Source organism: Pocillopora verrucosa, chromosome 4 (assembly GCF_036669915.1).
Source record: "Pocillopora verrucosa isolate sample1 chromosome 4, ASM3666991v2, whole genome shotgun sequence".
In the NCBI taxonomy this organism is placed as follows: Eukaryota; Metazoa; Cnidaria; class Anthozoa; order Scleractinia; family Pocilloporidae; genus Pocillopora; species Pocillopora verrucosa.
This window is the reverse complement of record NC_089315.1, coordinates 27,145,631-27,163,130: the sequence shown is the minus strand read 5'-3', so window position 1 is coordinate 27,163,130 and position 17,500 is coordinate 27,145,631. Positions and strand designations below refer to the sequence as shown.

The following is a 17,500-nucleotide window of genomic DNA, read 5'->3' as shown; positions in this document are numbered from 1 at the left end:
CGAAAGCTTTCCCTTAATGACGAATATTCGGACTCACAAGCGGTATTTGATCTATGATTCTGCTTTTTCTCGAAGCATTCTTTTAGGTTTTCCTTGCCTTATGCACTGATGCTAATTTTTGCAAATAAGTGATGCATAACATACAAACAACAACATTAATGTAGTTCTTTTTCATGTCGATAGTGTCAGGTTTTTGCTGCACGATTTTTTCGGATCGTTGCGGTATAATACCGTCTCGCTTAACCAGATATTAGCCATGCTTTTTACTAACCGATAAAACACCAGGCATGTCACTCATTTGTTCAGTTAAACTCAGTTACTTTCCAGTGACGAAACTGTTTTAATTGAATAGATTATGTAAATGTGGGGTGCTACAGAGACGACTCCACCATTCGTGCAGTTCCGGACCTAGAAAGAACAGACCCAGTCTTGGATGGAAATTACCGTGTACGTCAGAGCGCAGTTGAAAAGTGTGCTATTGTGGCTCGCAAAAGAGGTTTCCGCATGTTTGCAATTCAACATCATGGGCAGTGCTTGTCCAGTGCTACAGCAGGAGAAACGTTCGATAAGTACGGCAAGAGTGATAAATGCAGTGAAGACGGCAAAGGAGGGCCTTGGGCAAACAATGTTTACGCATTTAGAGGTGGGGAAAATTTCTTCTGACACCTGTGCATTCATGGGTCAATTTGCAATTATGTAGTTCGGTACTAAAGCCAAATAAGATTATTGAATTATTGATATTGTCGTTGATGAGAACATTTCAAACATTAACGAGGCACTTTTATCGACTGAGTAGACCCAATTCTGAAACTCAAGGCAGAACAACTCACAATTCCAATTCCCTGATAACTGTGACGTGTATTACAATCAAAAACAATAGGATGGTTCTGTTGACAAGATTTTTTGTTTCTTTTCCATGAAGTTTCTCAATCATGGTGCCGTCCGGGCTTTTTACCCCTTCATGGCGGTTGCTATTTTATATATCCCCCAAAAGAACTTAATTGGCAACAGGCTTTGGAGCGGTGCAATCGAAGTGGTGGAACCTTGGCCAAGATAACTCGTGAGGGTTTGAGATCTACTTTCTCCAATTTATTAGAAGAAATAAGACGCTTCAAGCCATATTATAACAATTTCTTCATTGGCCTGTTGAGCAAAGACGAGTGGACATGGATTGACGACAGCCCGTTAAATAGCTCGTTATGGAAGCCAGGGTATCCAAAAACAATTGAAAAAACCCGTAGCTGTGGTTATTTAGCAGCTGGCTCATCGCGGATAAAGAGTGATACATGTACAATAAATAGTTACCCACTGTGTCAGAAAAGAGCTGGTGAGTTTCTATGGTCAGCTCCTTAGTTAAATGCTGCTTTTTTCCTTTTTTTAAAATATAGTTTCATATATACACGTGTGTGTGTGTATTGAGATAAAAAAAAAAAACATAGGGACGACACTTTCATCCCGACAAGCCTGCTTCGTGATTAACTCACTCAATAGCACAAGTTAAAGACGCAACCTCTGCCTTAAAGAAAAATTACTAATCATCTCCCGACCTGAATTGCCATCAATTAGCAAACGTAATGAAGCTGTGTCTTCGTGCCGTCACAGAAACAAAGCGTTGTGCGTAACAGCTGAACAAAACATCTAAATTTACCGCCACATGAATTATGCAAATTTTATAGTATATAAACGATGGTTACGATGGTCACGATGGTCATATATATATAACCATGGTCAATTAACGTACACGTTCTCTTTAGACCTACGTCGAGCTCCAACAGACCGAACATTCTCTAACAGTATCTAGCTTGCCAACTGAACCTTCCTCTTTGTACTCGTCCTTGCGATTTTTCAAACCTCTCGAACTTTCATAACAATTAAAAAGTTTAATTGCTAGATATAGCTGTGACATTTTAATTAAATTATAGAAGAGTCATTGTCAAACCGGAGTTTGATACGAAGTTCAAGCATGTTGCAGCCATTTGAACCTATCCTTGCCATAGATCGATCTTACTCTACTTGCTTTCGTTCTTTGAAGGTAAGTAATGACATTGGTTGCTTAATTCGCGTGCTAAATCTGTTGTTGAGTTTTTCCAGTCTTTCTGGATCGAAAGCTGCAACAGAATTTTTTTTCCTTTAACGAAAATAAATGGACTAGAAATATCATCTGTTCTGGTTTGAATAAGTATAGGAAATCGTATGAACGCGAGTACATTTCGTGATTTATGGGCACGAGTGATGTTTTGAAAGTTCTCAAAATTGCACGAGCCGTAGGCGAGTGCAATTTGAGAACTTTCAAAACATCACGAGTGACCATAAATCACGAAATGCACGAGCAGGTTCATACGATTTTTTATTTATTATATTCTCGACAAAATTACTCCATCAGTGTTTCCATGGCAACTTCTCCGTATTGCACTCTATAACCTCTATTGCACTCTATAACCTATTTATGCATTCATCATTGACCAATCAGAAACGCGATATTTTGTTGAGTATATAATAAAGTATGTTTCTCTATGTTTCATACATTGCTAAGTACGTTCTCGTCGGTTTAGGAATCAAATCCCTGGTGGCAAGGAACCTTTGACAAACAACTGTATGTCGTTTCTGTTTCAATAATTGACAAAATCGATTGCTGTCCACGTGACTCTGGAATAATCAATGTTAGTGTGACAACCAGTCAAACTGGCTTGTCTCCAACATGTTCCAAATCGATGGCATATGATGGCACAACACATGAGTTCATTTTTGATTGCTCACCACCCGCGCTTGGAAATAATGTGAAAATAACGTTGACGGGTGATAATGACAAGTTAGTTCTCTGCCATGTTGCCGTGGAAACAATTGGTAAGTTATTGAAAGATGCCTTTATTTATTAATTTTTTTTGCCCAGACGCTTTTTTGGTGAGGGAAAGAATGAAGCTAATCTAGCTTATTTTACATTCTTTGGTATCAGCCTTCGCACTTATTATCTTTTGATAAATAAGTGAGCTAACGCGATGTAAGAGTATCCTAGTCATCTATTTCATTCAGCAATTTTTGGCCTGTTTCAAGTGAAAATGAACGGGAGATATCTTTTTGGGGGGGGCTACTCTGCTTGTACGAGTAAACGTATTTGTTCAATGTTTGACTTAATATAGAGTCGACCCGAGAGGTACACGGAGTTTTGCGTGAAGGATGGTACAATAAATACGAATATGACTCCAAAAAGACATCATCTATGCGTGAACACCCTCTAATTCAAGGTCCACCTGAAAGCCGGATTATTTTGAGAGATTTTGATGCGCCAATAAATCTGGCAGAGAACTATGTTCAACGATTGACAAGTTACCTACAGGTAGAATCTCATCATAGCAAACGTATTTTTGCACTCACATGAGATCAATTGTAAGGCTTTTGATGCGTTGTAAGGTTCACTTTTCCTTTTGAAAAGCAGGGAGTATCTCAACTAAAAGAGTTAGTATGAAGGTATCACTGTAATCCTGCCTTTTTGACATGTTAAGATTAAGTTTGTTGTCGGTGTTGCTGCTGTTTATTTGTTGGTGCTATCGCTTTTTTCATTAAAAAAATACATTTGTTATAATTCGACCGAACAGGCCAATTATGAAACACTGTTTCAGGTTTCTCTGACTGGAAATTACACCTTTTATGTGGCGTGCGACGATATGTGTGAGTTATGGAAGTACGATGTTACAGAGACAGGCTTCAGAAGAGTTGAAATAGAATCTGGGGAAAGTGTAAAGCCAATTATTCACGTTAAAAAGTGGACGCAATATCTCCAATGGGACAAGTAAGTGATGTGCAAGCAGTACATTACTATGTTATTATTTTGGTGACATTTTTAGTTATCCTTAGAGCTGATATACTCTAATTACTTTGTTATTGAAGGTACCCAGAGCAAACATCTCCGCCAATCGTCCTTAAAAAGTGTCGCTTTTATCGAATGGTGATCTTCGGTAGGGAAAAAGGCGGCAACGATCACATATCTGTGGGCATGCGTAACCCAAATGGGGAATATGAACGGCCTATTACAGGGGAAAGACTGTTTTGGACTAAACCAGGTAGGGAGATTCTGATTCGTTTATTTGGTTAAAGCAGAGAGAGGAAACGAACAAGGAAATAAAGTTAAGGAGAAAAACATGAACGGAAAGTGTTTCAAACTATAAAAAAGAAGACAAACAAGCACACACAGAAAAAAAACAGACTGTTCAATAGAACGAGTTATCTATGTCTCTCTCTTGGACCCAGACATCTTTACCATGAAGCTGAAGCTCATAACTTCTCCTAGGAGCTACTGGAATTTCTTTTGTTCGGTGCCACTGATTAAACAAAGAAACAAAAAAAAAAGACATGTATTAGTAGACAAATATCGTCATTTACAATGCTTTTTTCGATTGAAGTGTAAAATTTTGTTTCTCTTCAAAGGGACGCGTAATCTAGAACTGTCACTTAAGAATCACAAGACATCGATATCTACCTTCGTTGGGTCAAAGTTACTCATACAAGGTTGGTTTATTGGTATTGTCCTACATCTACAAGGATTCTCTCACCTATATTGAAAATATGGGGAATCGGGAAGATTTAAGTGATCATGTGGGAATCAACCCCTCTAAATTATAAAGAAAGTAGAAGCTCTCTACTATCAAGAAAGATCTTGATAAGATATAATGGTACTTAACGACTCATAAAAAAAAACGTTTTCACTTAACGTCATTGCAGTCATACTTTTAACTAAAACAGTGAAAAAACGGCCACTTCGGCGTCCATTACAATTACATATTACAAAAAAACACACAAAAAACCAAAAACAAAGAACTAAAAAGAAACAGTTTCTTTTGTTCCAATTTCTTCGCATAAATTATCATTATGTGATTGAAAAAAAGTTCTTGGCCGGTACTATGTGACGTTTCAGAAATGTACCAATTCAGGAATACCTTTGAGAGAGATTTCTAAGGAGTTGAAAAAGCCTCAAACAACCTTTTTATAAGCATTTGATGATTGCTAACTCGGAAAGCGTGGTTAGGATCATCTTTACGAGAGGAGGACGGTAGACTATCAGTTTAAACTTGCGAATGGAACTTTAAGACGTAGACTGTAGAATAGGTTCATCATACAACATGTTTGGCCAAATTATAGGATATTACAAGTTTTGCTGTGAGGGAGTCTATTGTCCTGATTGTCCACTGAAACTGAACTTCTCAAGCCTCGGACAAAATCTAACTCTGAACTCATCAGTGAGCCTGTCCTGTATTAACACATCATTTGAGGTAGTTTTTAACACGATCTGTCAACCTGGAAATTTTACTGTGAAGGTAAGAAGCTCTCATTTAAGTAGCTGTGATCATTTAAGTGATGATTCCTACCACATTTATGGCAACAAAATCAACGAGACACCGTGCCATGCTTATTTATGTGGTGTGATTGACAGCTAATTGAGACACTTGAACACTGCGTGTGTTGCATGACATATAATTCGTTTTGTTGTATATGAATTGTTGCATAATTCGTTGTATTGTACATAAACTGTGAATAGACTTAATTATATACATGAGCCTGCAATTCTAAGGTTGTAGTTGGCCGCCATGTTAGTCAGAGATTTGGTGATTAAAGCCTTTAAGTTCAGGCAACGTCTTCCCTCGTTTATAACAATTTATAAAATTTGACAAGAATATGAATCATGATGAAGTAAATGAATGATAAATTTTGAAATTGTAGGGGATTGTTTTTATCACTGTTTTTTTTTTTAACTTGTCATCGGCATAAGTAGAAATACATTGGTCTTTAACTATTTAAGAGTGTGTCGACCCCATCACCCTAAAAATAGAAGTAAAACGTATGTAGTCGAAACTTTGTGTCCTACACTACATCTTGAAACGAACGAGAGTAGTGCATTTCTTTTGCACTAATCAGGTTGTATGATTACAAACCTTTTATTTGAGAAGAACACGGCCTTGAGGTAAAGCAACATGGTGCATGCACGAACGATAAGCCTCACTGAACTGGAAACTGTCATATCTGGAAGTAGTACCTAACCCACACGCTGTGATTATTTTCAGGCCAGCTATTCATTCGTGGAACATCCAGAGGAAATTCTCGAGGAGCGAGTTTTCGGACAAGTAGATCTTAAAGGTATCTCCTTTTACAGTATTATATAGGATTACAAGAATTACCTTGTCTGTGTGAATCCGCCGCGTTGCTCTTTAACCACCGCTAACGGAGATTTATTTTTTATGTTTCCTCAAAAGCGGTGGTGCTAGAAGAATGCTACTTCGAGTCTGGAAAATGCGACTGGACTAGCCTACATGCAAATTCCGAGTGGAAGCTCTTTCCTGGTACGAAATCTATAAAATACTTCAGTAAGCTTAAGAAAAGAAGGGCAGTGCTACGAGCAACAGTTAAGTTTTTTTTTAAATGACTTGCTTTTCCTGCTAACAAAGAAAAATCCTTAGAATAGAATTATTACGCTACAAACCACTCCCTAAAGGAAATGAAGTTTGAACAATGAGACTGAAATTGAGGAGATCTGAATTCAATTGGCAGACTCTGATCCTAAATTCAGAATCTTTTTGGTTAAACGTCGCAACGAATAGAAAAACGTATTAAAAAACGTTTCATTCTATGAAATTCACTGTACACATCTTTATCTTAGGCGATTTCGCATACATTGATGGCCCTCACAAAGCGCAGTTACAGAGTCCACTATTACCATGGGAACCATTTTATCGAGTCGTTGGCTTGTGCTTACGGTTCACTTACCGTATACCTTTTAAATCAAAGTCAACCATAAAAGTTCTTCTTCGGGAACCAGGGAAAGAGGAGCTAATTTTAACATGGCAGCTTAGGGGATACCATGGTAAAGAATGGTCTGCGGCTGAGGTGTCTTTGCCCGGCGCAGCAGCAGTTCAGGTCAGAAAGTTATGACGATGAAATTTATTCGATTGAACTCTTCATTTATTTCTGGAGTTCATATTTCATAATTTTTAAATGAATCTTTGACATTTGCTATGATAGGTGATGATGCCTACATTATTAATCTCTTTGTCTAGATTATATTTGAGGGAGAAGGCTTTCTTCATAACCAAGTAAATGCAGCAATCAAGAACGTGACTGTAACTACCGAGAAATGTGACTTGCTACCATACTTTGCGAAACCAGGTTATATTTGCCGGTTTTCTTTTCTTCACTTTTTTTTTGTGTGTTGCTGATTTTGAACATGACAAGATAGAGTTATTAAAGTTAACCAAAAAAAAGGGAACAATTATCACTGACATCACCGATTCTTTGAATTCAGATAAAATAAAAAGGTACATTAAGTTTGCACGCATCTGATGGATGATAAAGGAGGAAGAAAGGAAAAAATCGTAGGTTTTCTTAGCTTTTATTGATCACATTGGATTTTCAGGTTTTAGTTGCGGGAATAAACAGTTTCAATGCAAGAATGGCGAATGTGTCAAGGAAAATTTGCGATGTGATGGCGACTCTGCTTGTACTGATGATTCAGATGAAGATAATTGTGAATGTCCCTACAATAAGTTCGCTTGTCTGGATGGAAAATGTCTTCCAGCATCAGCTGTATGTAACGGTATAAATGACTGCTCTAATGGGGATGATGAAAATAACTGCCGTGAGTAAATATTCCTTTGCCATCCACTTTTTGAGTCTTGATTTAATTAGAGTGAAACTCACTCTTTTCCCTTCCCATCTATATATGCTTAGTTGCATTTCCACATAGTTTGGAATTAATGCTTTTTAGGAAATAAGTGCCACTTTAAGCATCACTGTCTTGATGGATCATGCATTGCTTGGTCAGAGACCTGTATTCGAGAGCCTTCCTGCAAGGATGCAACTAACACACCATCAGTATGCGGTAAGTAAGGCATAGAAAACGTCTTAACCAACAAAATTTATTTTTTGAAATTACACGTTCTTGTATCGAAGGCCTGAGATTTCAGGCCTCTGTTTTGATCTCTTCGTAATCCATTTATCGCTGAAAGATCACAAAATAGGCTATGTGAGCCACAGATGGACATGATCACAAGGTGTTTCAGATCAAAGCTGCGTCTTCGTGAAATTATGGTTATTATTTTCGTGTCTACTGGCGTAATGGACGACAGCGATGTTTCAAGAAATGTTCTAACTGCGAGAGGTGTCCAATATGTAAATTTTTGTCCTGATCGAATTCTTATGAAAAGAAATAAGAATCTTAGAAATAAGAAATAAGAAAAGCAAATAAGAATCTACTAGGGAAGGAAGCTTTCGTTTACTTGGAACCAAATTCACAACAAATATTTAATTATGTCGTCATCAATTGGCCGAATTAATCCTTGGAGGTTGACAAGGAAGTAGGTAGCATGTTTCATGGAGTCGATTACGTGCCTTACAGGATCTGGGAAATGCCGCCTTAACGACTTAGCGTGCTCATCCAAAGAGTCCAAAGGACCAACAAGATGTAAATCTTTCAGAAGTAAGTGCATAGCTTTGTGTTGCCAATATAGCGTCTAAATAAACTCAAATTTAGCGCAGAGACAAGAATATTGGTAATTGTAAGGCACATGCGCCAGCGATGGCTTGTCACTGTAGCGTCAGGGGAACGAAGAAAGAATGCAGACCAATGAATTTCTATAGTTATTTATCGTGAGTCACGAAAACCCATGAGGCATTTCCTAATTGCTGTAATTACAAACAGGTTTTTGCAATTTCGAAAATGACTTGTGCCAACTCACTCCGGATATGAATGCCACTTTCCAATGGACCACAGCTTCAGGTGAAACACGAACGGAGAAGACTGGGCCAAGTTACGATCATAGCACGTTAAAAGACGGTAAGAGGTGAAATGAAATGTTCGTCCTACGTAGGAAAAAAAATAATGTTAATCAAGTTAAAGTAGTGAATCTCACATAAAATCCTGACCTAACTTGTTTTGCATGGTGCAGTACACCCAAATTAGTACGAAGGCACATTCCTCTTGTGACGTCTGTGTTGGGAAAGTTGTGTCTTATATTTGTTTGGCGCCGGAGTGTTGTTGAATAATATCAACTGAAAATCGAGAAATGGCGTCATGACAAGCTTTCTACAATCACGCGTACACTTTTGCTTTGCGATCACTCAAACTTTCCTCGATGCTCTCACAAAAAAGGGAACATGGCATAAATTACACAAAGAAAGTAATGGAGAACATTTGTTACTTCATAGGGTCGTATATCTATATCGAAGCTTCTCCGCAACGCTTTGGGGACGTAGCAAGGTTGTTAAGCAAATGGATGGAACCAAACCAGTCAGCTTGTGTTCAGTTTTGGTATCATATGTACGGGTCAGATATCGGTAACCTGAGCTTTTATCTGAAGACTAATCAATCCAAGACATTGGTTTGGAGACTGTCAAGCGATCAAGGGGATCGCTGGAAGTTTGGTCAATTTTCTCTGATCAGTGAAAGGGCTCATAGGGTAAGTTACGCTAAGCTTCCAAACTGCCGTAACTTTAGTTTGAAACTGTAATCTTTACTTATATTTTTTTCGGCTGGAACTGGTCTCATTCTCTGAAAATCTAATTTAAAAAACATTTGCCAAAGCATGCACATAAGTGTATATTGATCGGAATATTTCAAGACGGGTTAATTTAATGCGCTGATCTTGGCTTGGTGATGAGCCGCTCTTGGTAACTCTCTTTCTTTTTTTTTACGTACTTTGACTTATGTGGAGATCGATAACGTTAATGAGAATGTGGTCACAAATTATATGTATATTTTTTATGCTGTTTGCAAAGTTTGTCATAGAAGGAACGACTAGTGATGGAAGTGAAGGTGACATTGCAATAGATGATATGTCTGTACTGGATGGAAACTGTAAGAAGATTATTGCACAAGGTTTGGATTAAAACGCCTAAGGGGAAAGCAAAGCAATGGTTTATTTGCAGCAAAGACGTTACTTGAAATGATTTTTAACGCCGCTACAGTTCTTTTTAGAATCTGAAATATTTCGAGGCTGCCTCTTTAGTGATATTCTAATAAAAAATTACAAAAATAGCGGAGCCTGCAGCGCACTTAGCGTAGCCCCATACCTCAGCAAATTTGGTAACCTGTTCGGTTAGACAATTTTCGTTGTAAGGCGATATTCGTCGTCCGTCCGTCACGGTATTCTCGTTCACCTGAAAAGATAAATCATACTTTGCATAAGCGAACAGCTGCACTTTACACAAGGGCACATGGCAATTTATGAGTACACGTAAAAGTGTATAAAGTTGTGCGCTTGCGTGAGTCTATGACTAATTCGCAGATCAAACGTGCTTGTGCCACTAAATGTGGCTGTAACTTTACGGACTGCAAAAATTCGAGATCTGCCTTAGCATAGTGTAAGCGCAAGTTAGACCGATTGGACATCTATAAATCTTCGTGGGAGAGTAGTCTTAGGTTAACAAACTTTGCTGTTTCAATGTAACATCGACCAAACCAATTTAACTTTAAGTATATTACCGTCCTTACGAGGATTTATTTTAAAATCGAAGGTGTTTCGTTCAACATATATTTGTCAACAGCTGGTTATGGCACAGAATCCGTTGTCAAATATACGCATCGAACTCAACCCGTTTTAGTTTTGAAAAAGACACCTGTACCTGAAAAACGGTGTCAGCCAAACGCACGGAGAAAAACCCTCAAGAGGGTCTGATTTATGGTAGGAGACTACTAAACCTAACCACTGAGTTCCATTCGTTCTTCTGAGATAGAAACTATGAATTCGACAAAACTTGAAAAAGGTTTCTATCATTTTCTTTCAATCTTTAGGTAGTCCAGACTGCAGTTTTAGAGAGGATACGTGTGATTGGGAGACTGGGGAAGGATGGACTCTCTCTAAACACTTACCTAACTCAGATTTACTAAATTACGGTAGGATTTTTATTCATTCAATTTTTGTGGGCTGAGAAGTTGTAATAAGGTTTATATTGATTGAGGCCTTGAGCTGCTGTTTATCTTTTTTATTCCAAGCTTTTGCCGATCCAAGTAAGGCATCGATTGTGTAGAGCGGCAAAAGCTTGGAATATAAAAGAAATTCAGTGACTCAGTGCCTCAATCGAATCATCCATTAAATGGACATGATACTGATAGACAACTTCAAACGTTTACTTTATGACTGCTTTCTACTTCAAATATTTTAGAATAGAAATAACACAGTATAAAATCTTTACTGATTAAACACTGGGCAATCCACACTGCACATACCTGCTGACAGGATAGGTGAGCGGCTGACAGACTGACTTGCTTACAAACTGACTGAATGACTGACAAACTGAACCAGTGACGGACTGTTGACCGATTAGCAGACATCAGCACTTAACATATTGAAATGTCTCATATGTGAAATCGCTTAACCTCTTTCAGACCATAATCAAATAGTTGCAGTTAATTTTTTACGTCACTGTTAGGTCCAGGTGTATCATTTATTTTTCTCCGCGCCGGAGCGTCTGAAGTGCCTTATACACTCTCGTCCCCAATTATAAACACTCACGAATGGAAGTGCGTCCGCTTATGGTATTTCATTGGTGCCACAAACTGGTACAAATCGTCGTTACATGTTCTTCTGCAGTCGTTAATATCGAACCTATCCACACTGATCTTCTTTGTGGATGAAGTGGCAAGTGCGACAAATTATACTCAGATACCGTTACCAAGCAATTACAGCAAAGCAAAGGTACCAAAATGTAATTCTTCCTAGTAGACTTGTGAGAAGAAATTTTTGCGGGCTGTAATGACGTTTTGAGATACTTATTCAGCCTCTAGGTATACAAGTTCACTTTTTTCCTATTACAAGCATCCTTTATCAATTGTTTCAGACTGATTAATGTCCTATGAAGTACACTCCCCTAGCATTAATGTAGTAAGAAATTCCTACGCTTGTGACTTATGTATAAACATTTTCTTTAAACACAATACAGCTAGAATTCTTTGGTATTTATGAAGAGTTTGGTCACCAAATTCTGGCCATTGAACAAGTTTCCTTTTCAAAAGGGACTTGTGACCCAATTTCTTGGCGACAAAATGGTGAGTTTACATGTATATGACTTGAAAACTAGGTTTTGTAAATTTATTTTGTTTAATGCTGAGCGCAGACTACCTTAAGGCAGGGCGTGAAATTGCGCCTAATACAGGCGCCAATGCGACTAAATTTTTCACTTTGGCGACCAAATCCTGAAAGTTAGTCGCCAAATTGGCGACTAGAACGTTTCATCATAACCTTACCAAGAGACATAGTGAATTAAAAAGATTTGCAACGATAAATCCGCGGCAAACTTCCTCGTTAAGTTTGTTTCCAAAACGTAGCACATGCATCTCGATCGATAACTAGACGCCATCTTGGATTTAGATGAGCCTGAACGTTGTATATCATCCATCCTAGTGTCCACTTTGTAGCACGTTAAAGATCTTTTCCCTAACTTAATTTTGGAGGGTCTATCTAGAACGTTGACAGCGTAAAGAAAGATTTTGTTTGTCTTTGAAAATGGCGACCAACTTTTTTTGAATTGGCTACCGCTTTGAAGAATTTAGGAGCCAAGTGGCTATCAGAAAAAAAAGTTAATTTCACGCCCTGTCTTAAGGACGACTCATTTATTACACAAAACTCTATACTAATAGCTCAAAATTCACTTTGTTTTAAAAGTCGTTAAACCGTGTATCTTACTTTACAAAATCGCCTCCCTCTGACGTATACTTTACTTGAAGGGAATGCTGTTCGTCAAGTTAGCACTAAATTATACGTTTATCTATAAATGTGACGCTTTTAACTGTCCTACCATTTAAATCCATGAGTAATTAATGTCATAAAACCTCTAGATATTGACGAACCCCTTGGAATGCAAAATGGTGAAATAGTAGACACGCAAATTAGTTCTTTATCATCAATGGACGAGGTTCATGCTGCCAGCCGAGGCCGTCTAAACTTAAATGCAACTTCAGTAAAGGCAGGCGCTTGGACCGCCGGCACAAATGACAACAGCCAGTGGCTCCAGATTGATCTGCGTAATAATAACATCAGAGTCACGGGTGTTGCGACACAAGGGAGAAACGGACGGCACGCCCAGTGGGTAACGAAATATAAGTTACAGTACAGCAGCGATGGGGTAAACTTCCAGTTCTACAAGGAACCTGGACATACCGCTTTTAAGGTGTGCACGAAATCCATTGTGCTGCCCACTCTTTATGTTTATTGTTCATTTTTTTAGGTGACATCAACCAACATAGTATAGCTCACTTAACTGTTTTTTTACCCAGCAATAGCTGTATCAACTCTTAAAAGTGTTTTAAGCATGGACAAGATAAGTCCTAACATACTTGATTCAACTTTCAGAATCAATGACACTGAGACAACATACTTAAGAAACTGAATGTGCGTAATCGTTATGGCTGAACACTTTTAGTTATCACATGCTGACCTCGTGTGATTAGTGCTTTAAAGATTCACTATTTTGCTAATGTAGGATTTCGCTGGAAACAAAGACCAGGATTCTGTTGTTTATCACGAACTTAAGTTTCCTATCAGAGCACGATTCATTCGCTTTCAACCAGAGGCTTGGCATGGGCAGATATCAATGAGAGTTGAGTTGTATGGTCATCAGAAAGGTATGTTAGTCAAAAGTGTATGATTTCATATTCAAATTTAAAAAAATGTGAAACTCTTTTTATTGAGCCAGGATATCCTCAAAAGAAACCAAAATAAAACAGAATTGAAAACAAAACAAAAAAGGAATAATATTCCGAAAAAGAATAATTATAGATTTTGATAAGCAAAACGATGTGTCACCTCCATTCTCAAATAGAATGCCAGAAAGCTCTGGGTATGGAAAACAATGAAATCTCCGATGGGCAAATTCGTGCCTCTTCCAACTGGGATGGCAACTCTATCGCTAGCCGTGGGAGATTATCAATTAAAGCCTCTGGTCGCATGAAGGGAAGCTGGACAGCTTCTGCAAAGAATTCACACCAATGGCTTCAGATTGATCTTGGAGCCAACGATACTAAAGTTACAGGTGTAGCTACTCAAGGAAGGCAAGATGCCGACCAATGGGTTACCAGTTACAAGCTTCAATATGGTAATGATGGATTGTATTTTCAGTACTACAAGGATCAAGGTGAGGAAAAGGTAAGCGAAAATAATCTTTCTCTTTGGAAAACCTCAAACAACATTGAAAGTTGTGAAATAGGGTCTGGATTAGGAGGGAAATTCTAAGCGACCAGACCAAGTTATATGTTTCTGGCATTGCTCACAGTTTGGCAACTTTGATAAAGTTAATGTAACTTCCATCCAAGCTGGCCCTTGGACCTAAGAGTTCAACGGAAAACACGCAGCAATTTTAATACACGACCAGCCTCCATTCGAATCCTTGCTTGTCGTGAGCTAGCACAAGAAAATATAGATTAAGCTGGTTCAATGTCAAAACCAGCGTTTGACTAACAGATAAGAGGTAATAAAATCACTATTTTCTTTTGTTTCTCATTGGTTTAGATAAATAAATTTTACTTCAAAGTAGTTTTGAAGTTTCAGGGGCATAAGGAATGGCTGCGAAAACGCTCTCTGAATAAATGTATCCTTTTAATGTCGACCTAATGGTTTCTGACTTTGAAAAGCGACATTTTCAGTTGCTGATTTCAAAGTAATGATAATAATGATATTGATGGTAATGATAATAAAAATAATAAATACAAAAACAGGCGGTATCAGCCCGATCACATACAGAAAGATGAACGAAGTGCGAAAAAACCATAAAAAATGAGAATACGGTGGTTCTTAAGTGAGGGATAATATTAATCCGGATCTCTGCGAGCTCAGGTGAATTTAGAATAGTTTTTCATGTAATCGTTCAACTTTACACGAATGACTATCTTTTTACCTCCATAGGATTTTTCTGGAAACAACGACCGTGATACGGTTGTTTTTCATCAATTAAAACCGCCTATCGATGCCCGTTTCGTTCGTTTTTGCCCAGAGGCTTGGCAAAACCACATCTCAATGAGGGTGGAGCTGTATGGCTGTCTTCATGGTGGGCAACATTTTGATGTATCGGAGTTATTTGGCCTTTTGTAGATCGAAAATTTTCTAGGGTCCTTTGCAGGACCCTACCTTTATTCTTGGTTGTTTCATATTTTTAGGGCCTCTGACATTCATACTATTTTATGGGTCGTTTTTAATCTAGTTTTTGTCATCTTTTCGTTTACCTCCAGAATGTCAGGAAGCTCTAGGTATGAAGAATGGTGCAATTCCCGATAGACACATAAGCGCCTCTTCGCATTGGGATAATTATTATGAGGCTTGGCAGGGTAGACTAGATCAGAAAGGGACATGGATAGCAGGGTCCTGGTCATCACGAGATAATGATATACATCAATGGCTCCAGATTGATCTGTGTAGTCCACACATGAAAGTTACAAGAATTGCCACACAAGGTAGAAATGCTCACGATCAATGGGTAACACGGTTTACATTGTGGTACAGCAACGATAGTAAAATTTTCCAATCCCACAAGGAAGCTGGAACAACGACGGAAAAGGTTAATATTACGTTACACCTTTAGTACACTTTTCAATGAAGAAAGTTTAGGCATTAGAAACAGACTTTTTAATGCTGACGTTTTAACGCAAATGATATTTAGTTTTCGGAGCGGGATATCGCATCGGGATGAACCATAAAAAATGCTCTGTTACATTGCTTTGACGTTTTGACCCATTGCGCAACCTGAAACCATGGCCAATCAGGTTTACACTCCAAATGAAATCATCCAGATAAATACTAAGGTGCTACATCCTATGGTTATAAGAATTTTGGTGTCATACAATTTCCAAAAATTGTCTAATTGAAAGGGGAATCTGGATCATGTTACCAACTAGATCCTTCGCTGCAGAGTTTTCCCAAACTTCGACCCAAAGGCAGGAACTGAAATTCACAGTTTACAAAAAGTTGCCGACTGGGTTTACAAAAGAGTTTTTAAATGGCAGCTTCCATAACTAGTCTTGGATACCTTCAAATTCTAAAATTTTTTACCTAGGAAAGTCTATCAAAGCTGAAAATGCGGACTGTTACGTAATTCTTCAAATACGTTTTGGTTGGGGAGATGAAATTTATTGATACCTGCAGAATTTTTGAGAATTATATTCTAATGCCTTTTCATGCAGCATTTTGATGGAAACAGAGACCGTGATACCGTTGTTTACAATAAAATCAACTCACCAATCAAAGCTCGCTATATCCGAATTCGACCACAGGCCTGGTACCGCCACATTTCCATGAGGACAGAGCTTTATGGTTGTCTGGAAGAGATCAATGGGGGTAAGGAGTGTATTTACATTTAAACCGACTAGGCGTGTGCAGGGTTTTTAAATTGTTGCGTTTTGAAATCGCCTCTCAAGTGATCTCTTGTTCTTAGTTGATGTGCTGTATTTATAATTTGCTTAAATCTCCTTCTGTTGCCAAAAAAGTTATTAGAAAATAAAGTAATGTGGAGAAGGTAGACAGCATAAAAAATTCCATTTGGAATTTTTATTTTAAGTGGAGAATTCTATATGTGGATTATGAGCAAATAAGTTGTGAAGAAGACCAAAACTGTTCGCGTATATCTTACCCTTCATTCAAGCCCATTAGACCCTGGTTTTCCTTTCTGTAGTATCCATTAACATATCAGACTGTCAACAAGCTCTTGGCATGGAAAATGGTGCAATCGCTGATGCACAAATCACAGCCTATTCCATCTGGGACTATAACCATGCTGCGTCTCAAGCCAGACTGGACTTTAAAGCAATTGCGAAATCTGGAGCTTGGTCAGCTAAGAGAAACGATAATCAGCAATGGCTTCAGGTGGATCTAGGTAGTCAGTACGCCAAAGTTACGCGTGTAGGAACACAGGGGAGGGATGACTATAGCCAGTGGGTAATCAAATACAAGCTGCAGTATGGTAATGATGAAGCCAAACTTCAGTTTTATAAGGGAAAAGGAAAAAATATAGATAAGGTAAAGAAATTTAATGCATTTAAATAGTTCTCTTTAATTAACGAAATAATCTGGTGGCTTACCTGTTGGTTTTCCTCCTTACATATTCCAATATTCTTTCGTTATTACTTACTTCAAAATTCCGCTTTAGTTCCTTAAGGAAAACCACACAAATAATAGTAATGCAATGTAACTCAAAATTATATGAATAAAGTCAAGGTTTCATTTCATAGACAGCATAAAAATAAAAGATGACAAAACTTGGAGACAGATATTGGGGAAACAAAAATCTTTCATATCTTTAAATGACCTCCTACAATGTAGCTGACTCAAAAGTGTGTTTAGAGGAACATATTATATCCTTGGGTTATTAACATTTTTCCAATTCTCTCTCCTAGGAGTTTGATGGTAACTCAGATAGAAGCACTATAGTTTTTCATGAGCTAGAGCCACCCATCAAAGCACGCTTCGTCCGCTTTCGACCTCAGGTTTGGTTTAACCACATTTCAATGAGGATAGAGCTTTACGGCTGTCGAGGT

At 38.1% G+C, this 17,500-nt stretch overlaps 1 protein-coding gene across 1 annotated transcript in view; it reads left to right on the top strand.

Annotated features, from left to right (window-relative positions):
• LOC131773435 (uncharacterized) overlaps positions 1–17,500 on the top strand; it is a 55,367-nt gene that overhangs the window by 14,844 nt on the left and 23,023 nt on the right. The window contains exons 16-45 of the mRNA XM_066165210.1: positions 353–643; positions 923–1,327; positions 1,923–2,032; positions 2,553–2,844; positions 3,138–3,334; positions 3,618–3,787; positions 3,886–4,058; positions 4,423–4,503; positions 5,134–5,309; positions 6,054–6,126; positions 6,243–6,329; positions 6,647–6,903; positions 7,044–7,152; positions 7,400–7,621; positions 7,751–7,864; positions 8,381–8,461; positions 8,684–8,818; positions 9,190–9,440; positions 9,760–9,859; positions 10,775–10,876; positions 11,413–11,678; positions 11,923–12,028; positions 12,818–13,149; positions 13,462–13,603; positions 13,801–14,123; positions 14,880–15,021; positions 15,203–15,528; positions 16,151–16,304; positions 16,639–16,982; positions 17,360–17,498. Of these exons, the coding sequence (XP_066021307.1) occupies positions 353–643; positions 923–1,327; positions 1,923–2,032; positions 2,553–2,844; positions 3,138–3,334; positions 3,618–3,787; positions 3,886–4,058; positions 4,423–4,503; positions 5,134–5,309; positions 6,054–6,126; positions 6,243–6,329; positions 6,647–6,903; positions 7,044–7,152; positions 7,400–7,621; positions 7,751–7,864; positions 8,381–8,461; positions 8,684–8,818; positions 9,190–9,440; positions 9,760–9,859; positions 10,775–10,876; positions 11,413–11,678; positions 11,923–12,028; positions 12,818–13,149; positions 13,462–13,603; positions 13,801–14,123; positions 14,880–15,021; positions 15,203–15,528; positions 16,151–16,304; positions 16,639–16,982; positions 17,360–17,498 (5,700 nt within the window). The remainder of the gene's footprint in view (positions 1–352; positions 644–922; positions 1,328–1,922; positions 2,033–2,552; positions 2,845–3,137; positions 3,335–3,617; positions 3,788–3,885; positions 4,059–4,422; positions 4,504–5,133; positions 5,310–6,053; positions 6,127–6,242; positions 6,330–6,646; positions 6,904–7,043; positions 7,153–7,399; positions 7,622–7,750; positions 7,865–8,380; positions 8,462–8,683; positions 8,819–9,189; positions 9,441–9,759; positions 9,860–10,774; positions 10,877–11,412; positions 11,679–11,922; positions 12,029–12,817; positions 13,150–13,461; positions 13,604–13,800; positions 14,124–14,879; positions 15,022–15,202; positions 15,529–16,150; positions 16,305–16,638; positions 16,983–17,359; positions 17,499–17,500) is intronic.